The 5949-nt window shown below is 63.9% G+C and overlaps 1 protein-coding gene across 3 annotated transcripts in view; it reads left to right on the top strand.

Annotated features, from left to right (window-relative positions):
- INPP5A (inositol polyphosphate-5-phosphatase A) overlaps positions 1–5949 on the top strand; it is a 163769-nt gene that overhangs the window by 118674 nt on the left and 39146 nt on the right. For all 3 annotated transcript variants that reach the window (XM_077763011.1, XM_077763010.1, XM_077763012.1), the window contains exon 8: positions 415–534. In XM_077763011.1, the coding sequence (XP_077619137.1) occupies positions 415–534 (120 nt within the window). The remainder of the gene's footprint in view (positions 1–414; positions 535–5949) is intronic.

Below are 5949 nucleotides of genomic sequence, written 5' to 3' on the forward strand. Positions count from 1 at the left end.
CCCTCCTCCCCTCCCTTCCTCCTTCCTCTTCTACCTCCTCCTTCTGTCTTCTTTCTTTCCTCTCTCCTTCCCCCCTCCTTCCTCCCTCTAACTCCTCACCCCCCTCCTGGCCTGGGGAAGCTCCTGCAATCACTCCACACATTGGTCTTTGACAAGAAACAGCCCCTTCTCAGCGACCAGACATGTTTTAGGACCGACGCTGAGGCCGCGTGTGTTCTCTCTGACCAGGCAGGGGCGTCCCGGGCAGCCTGGAGCGGCCGAGCAGGACACGCGTGGGCCCGGGCGGGGCTGCCCCCTGCGACCCTGGGGCCCTGGCTCCCCGTCGCCCTCGGGAGCTGGGCCAGGACGGCGTAGGCGGGACGCAGGCGCCCGGCCCCTCCAGCCTGTGTCACCACGGCTCTTCTGTCCCCGCAGTGCCTTTGACTTGGTGAACATCCACCTTTTCCATGACGCTTCCAATTTGGTCGCTTGGGAGACGAGCCCGTCCGTGTACTCGGGGATCCGGCACAAGGCCCTGGGCTACGTGCTCGACAGGTGGGTGCTGGGTGCCCCCCCCACTGCTCCTCCAGGGCTTACGGCTGCTACTTTTCACCTACTTTTCCTCATCTGTTCCTGTTCACCAAAATACAAAACTTGCAAATGCGGACCCACACCCAGCCGCTGTCCCTGCTTGCGCAGTCCCTGTGAGACGGACTGGAAGGTGGGTGGCCTCACTCTCTCTCCCGGGTCGTGGGGAAAATAAGGAAACGTGCCCAGGGCTGTGGCCTCCCAGACGCGTTGCTGAAGCGTTTACCTTCCCACCAAAGGCTCAGAGATGCTGCCATGCGGGTCCCACGGCCACACAGGCCTTCCCACGGCCCCGGCCCACTGGCTCCGGGCACCTGGGGGCGGCCTGGGCTGTGCAGGCTCAGGCCCCCTGGCTCTGCCTCCCTGCAGCCGGGGGGGGGCGGCAGGCCTGGGGAGGGGCCACTGGGGGGTCTTCCGAGCCGTGCCCCCCCGCCCAGGCTCCCGCCAACCACCCTCACTCCATCTTGTCCTCGCTCCCCCTCCAGGCTGATTTTCAGGACCTTCCCACCCTGGGCCCCGTGGGGCCCGGCACCTGTCTGTGACCCTGCTGTGTGTGACCTTCTGCGGGGTCAGGGCTGGCAGGCATCTGGGAAGGAAGGGCAGCCCCCCGCACCCCAACTGACAGGTTATATTTGGTCGTGGCCCAGCGCCCCTCCTGGTTTGCAGACGGACCTTTGCTGAGGCTCAGCCTAGCGGCGTGAGTGCCCGGGGCCGCCAGGCTCTGCCCAGTCCCCCGAGGAAGCCGTCCCCCACCAGCTACTGTGTTCTCCCGGGCCTGGGAGAGTGGTCACTACCAGACAAGGTCTCCCCATTTCTGCGCAAGTGAACTCAGATCTCCCCGGGGCCCCCGCCGCACTCCCCACCCCTGTGCGGCATCTGCATAAATGTGCCAGTGGTTTAGACTCTGACATTTGACCCTCCCCGTGGATACCCCGCCTGGGCCTGGCCTGCGTGGGGCCTCACCCCCACGTGCCTGGTCCTCCTGGATTCCTCACGGGCTTCTGCAGGGACGCGCTCTGGACGGGGACTTGGAAGGTGTGGGATGGTGGCCATGAGTTCACCTCCAGGGACCTTGAGATCCGGGTTTTCGCCCTATCTGGCCACACGCAGGAGCCGTGAGCGTAGGACACCAGGGTCTGGTTCTCTTGCTATTGCTGATGCACACGGAGGGCCTGGCCTTCCTCCCAGAACAGGTTCTGTGCTGGCTACTCTCGGGGGCTCAGGCTGAGCTGGGAGCAGAGGTGGGACTGACTTGGGGGGATGGTGGACCCGTGGAGGGGGCCTGAGCCAGCCCGAACTCCGGGCACACCGAGTGGGTCCGGGCTCTGTATCCCAGCATGGCTGCCTGTCCCATGCCCGCCCGAGATGGGCCTCCCCCTCCCCTGCTCTCACCCAGGCCCACTCTGGAGGGCCCCCCACATGCGGGCCTCAGCAGTGCCACACTGGAGGCCCCTGGTGACTGAGAACACCAGCCCTGCCCGAGCGGATTCAAACACTCAGGTGGGCGCTGAGCCGTCAGCGCCTGGGCTGGAAGGCCATCTGGTCGTAGGAGGCCAGACAGGGATGTGCGGGTATGTGAGATGCGCAGGAGCAGCACCCTGGGCGGGGGTCGCCTCGAAAGAGCCGTGACCGGCTCCCCGCACCGAGCTGCTCGGCCGGGGCGCTGTGGACGGGATGGCGAGCCCGTGGCTGGGAGCGAGGACCTGGCCCGAGGCGCAGCCACGTGCCAGCCTTCCAGCCTGATGGCTCCGTGTTGGCTGCACCGGCTTGCTGGGACCTCCCGCGGAGCCCTGGACAGTCCTGTCTTGGTGACAGTAGTCGGGGCATGAAAACGCGTCATTGCCCCCAACTGCTGTCCCTGCGCGGCCTGCGGGAAGCAGCCTCTGGGTTCCGGGAACTTCTCTGCAACTTTGCATTCCCATGAATGGCTCCTGTGGGGCGCGCAGCCAGCCGCAGATCCGGGCCTCCGCGGCGCAGGGCCGGGCCGCCCCGCACAAAGGGCGGCTCTGTAGGAGCGGTGAGTGACGGGCCGGCCTTTCATCGCGCGGCTAACCTTTTGGCGGCCACCAGCAGACTGCATTCTGCTCTGCCGGTGGGGAAGACAATGCCACCAACAGTGCCCCATTCACGGCGTTGGGAACCTCCGGGAGCATTGTCTGCCGCGCTCTGGGGATGCAGGGGGGTGGCCAGGAGGCTCCTGAGAGGGGAGCCTACCTTTCCCCGGCTTAGGCTCCCCGTGGCATCAGACCCACGAGTGGTGGCCCTTGCGCCTGGCTCCCCAGCCCTGAGCGCTGGTGGGGGGCGTGCCGGCTGGGAACAGGCACGCAGTGCCGTGTGTGTGCCTTCCTGGACACCGAAGATTATTCCAGAGTAAGAGCTTACTCTAAAGAAACTTGGGAGACAGAGTCCCTGTCTGAAGCGTGTGCCCCCCACGGTGCCAATGCTGGGCGCCGCGGAGTGCCTCCGTGCAGCGCGTGGCGGTGGTGCAGCCCTGGCACCAGCCTGGGCCTCCTCGGAAGGGGGTCCTGGAGGCGTCAGGAGATGGGTCCTTGGGTCCTGAAGTGCAGCCCATGGGGAACCCCCCACTTTCATTACCAGTAACGACCTTCATCCTTTCTGCACCGTTCTGGGTGCTTTCTTTCAACCTCACGGGAGGTTGGAGGAGACCATCTGCTAGTTAACATGGGGTGTCGCTAACACAGGAGAGGCTGGGGAGCGGGCGACGCGGGGCCCCGGTGCATCCTTGGGACCCCTCCCCCCCGGGCACCTCCAGGCAAACCGTGGGGACAGCTCTGCCCACTTACGGACACCGAGCGCGGCAGCCGGGAGCATTTGGGGGATCAAAGCGGAGCAGAGACCGCGGAGCGCTGCCCCACAGAGCTGCCAGCATCACGATGTCCTGACGTCTCCCGAGCTCTCGGCCGTGAGATGAGATTTTTTTCTACAAGTGACAGGGCTCTTCTGTGTCCCCTTTGAGATGTGGCCTGGCCTAGTTCAACAGAAACATTTTACATTACAACTGTGAAATTCTGGCATAAAACACCCCGTTGTCCCCCCATTATTTTCTCACAAACACAGTCCATTGTCACGGCGCTGAAGTTAATTTGATCAACATTGGGACATTTAACTTTTATGTCCAGGCAAAAGAGCTGCTTCATGCTCATTTCGGGCATTCAGAGGAAATGATCGCCAGAAAAATAATGTTGCTGCGAACAATTGGGAGCAATTAGTTTCCCAGGGAGAGGCGACGTGGTGCGCCCCGCCACACAGCCCCCTTTGTGGCCTCCCGGGCGGCCATCCGTCAGCTGTCAGCCGCTCAAAGACCCTCCAGCCTAGACGCTTCTCCGCGGGCCGTTCCCAGAGCCCGCCTGGCTGTCCAGCGGCCACAAGAAAAGTCGCTGCGTCTCTAGGCAAAGGCGAGTGGGGTCCGGGTCATTTGGGACACCCCGTCCGCGTGGCCACGGCGCTGCTCCTCGCCTCTCCTCTCCTTCCCCGGGCGCCCGGGGGAGCGGTTCAGTCTGTCCTTCCAGGCTGTGAACACAGTGCTCAGGTGTCCGACGGCCTGGAAGCCAAGGCGGCCGTTGCCGTGTGTGTGTGTGTGTGTGTGTGTGTGTGTGTGTGTCTGGTGTCTGTGTGTGTATGTCCATGTGTGTCTGTGTGTGTGTCCGTGTGTGTGTCCATGTGTGTCTGTGTGTGTGTCAGTGTCCGTGTGTGTGTCTGTGTGTCCATGTGTGTATGTGTCCGTGTGTGTGTCCGTGTGTGTGTCCATGTGTGTCTGTGTGTGTGTCTGTGTCCGTGTGTGTGTCTGTGTGTCCATGTGTGTATGTCTGTGTGTATGTGTCCGTGTGTGTGTCCGTGTGTGTCTGTGTGTCCGTGTGTGTATGTCAGTGTGTGTCTGTGTGTGTCCATGTGTGTCTGTGTGTGTCTGTGTGTGTGTCTGTGTGTCCGTGTGTGTCTGTGTGTCCGTGTGTGTATGTCCATGTGTATCTGTGTGTGTGTCCATGTGTGTCTGTGTGTGTGTGTGTGTGCGACGCAGCGTGACATCTGGGCTGCATGGGTCAGAGCCTGGAGCCTGCTCAGCTCACGGGCTCTGTGCCACCGGCGTGTTCACAGCGTCAGGTGGGGACGCAGCCCACGGGGATGCGTGGAGCCCAGTGTGGCCGTGGCACCGCGAGCCCCTTGCTCCCCCGCCACACACAGGCGGCGGTGTCTGTGGCATGTCCTCGTAGCTTCTGGAGAACGCGGTCGAGCATCCAGGAAACAGGGAGGCCCGAGGACAGCGGGCGCCTCCCTCTGCAGCCCACGTCTGTGCTTCCGTGTTCATCCTGTGTGCCCTTCTGTTACGAAACGAAACCCGGGCCTCCTGAGGCCGCGGTCATGGTCCTGGCCCTGCCCTCCTTCGCGACACCCTTGTGGGTGCTGCCCCTCGTCCGTGTGTCCTGTCCACACCCGCGTGCGCCGTCCTGGGCTGCTGCACCCCGTGCCACGTGCAGCGGTGTGTGTGCTACTTGCCTTTTCCCGCGTGTGAGCGTCTGCAGCTGCGGCTTCTGGCCTCTTCACGTGAGTCCGGGCCTGACCGCCTCTGCTCGCCCCTCTCTTGCTGGCGTCTGTCTGTTTTGCCAACAGGACGATGTCTCGAGCCGTGGCCTAGCCACTCTGCGCTCCGAGCGGGCGGCTCGCCGGGGTCCTGGGCCTGGCCCGGGGGCCATGGCTGGTTTGCGTTTCCACGTCGTGTCCTGCGTCTGCCAGCAGTTCTCCCGGACTCCGGCTCCTGTGCCTTCTCCGCAGACACTCCAGGGTCTTCCGTGTCCACCGTGGCTCGTGGCAGCATCTGAGCCGTTTGACGGGCGGCCCTGGTGCAGAAAAAGCGTGCTTAACGTCTGGACACTATTTAAAGGGCATGAGACTGAGAATAGGTGCAGGGAGCTGAGCACGGCCCCAGCGATCCCTCCAGTCGTGCTGTGAGCGTGGTGCTGGGGGGGGTGTCGTGGGTTGCTGCCTGAGGGCCTCCAGCACCGACAGCAAGCTGCCCTCCACCGAGGACACTCCGAGGCCCCTGTGCACACTTCCCACAGCCAGCAGGCCGAGGGGTGCCCCCAGTGCCGAGCCACGGAGCCCCCCACCTCAGGCCCCTCGGCTGGCACACCTTGGGGTTGCCAGAGCTGCAGCACCCTGGCCCTGGGGAGTGCGTTGCGCACTGAGTGCTCCCAGCAGGCCAGGCAACGGCCTGACACTGAGGCCCCTCGGTGGCTGGTTGGGACGCTGCCCGACACAAGGGGATGTCAGGGGTCTGTGAAGGCCTGCCCTGCACGGCCCCTCCAACAGATTCTTCCTGTTTTCCTGTCTGAGACCCTCTTCCTGTGTCTGCCTCCCGTGCACCCC

The sequence above is a fragment of the Crocuta crocuta genome, unplaced genomic scaffold, assembly GCF_008692635.1.
Source record: "Crocuta crocuta isolate KB4526 unplaced genomic scaffold, BGI_CrCroc_1.0 scaffold466, whole genome shotgun sequence".
Lineage (NCBI taxonomy): Eukaryota > Metazoa > Chordata > Mammalia > Carnivora > Hyaenidae > Crocuta > Crocuta crocuta.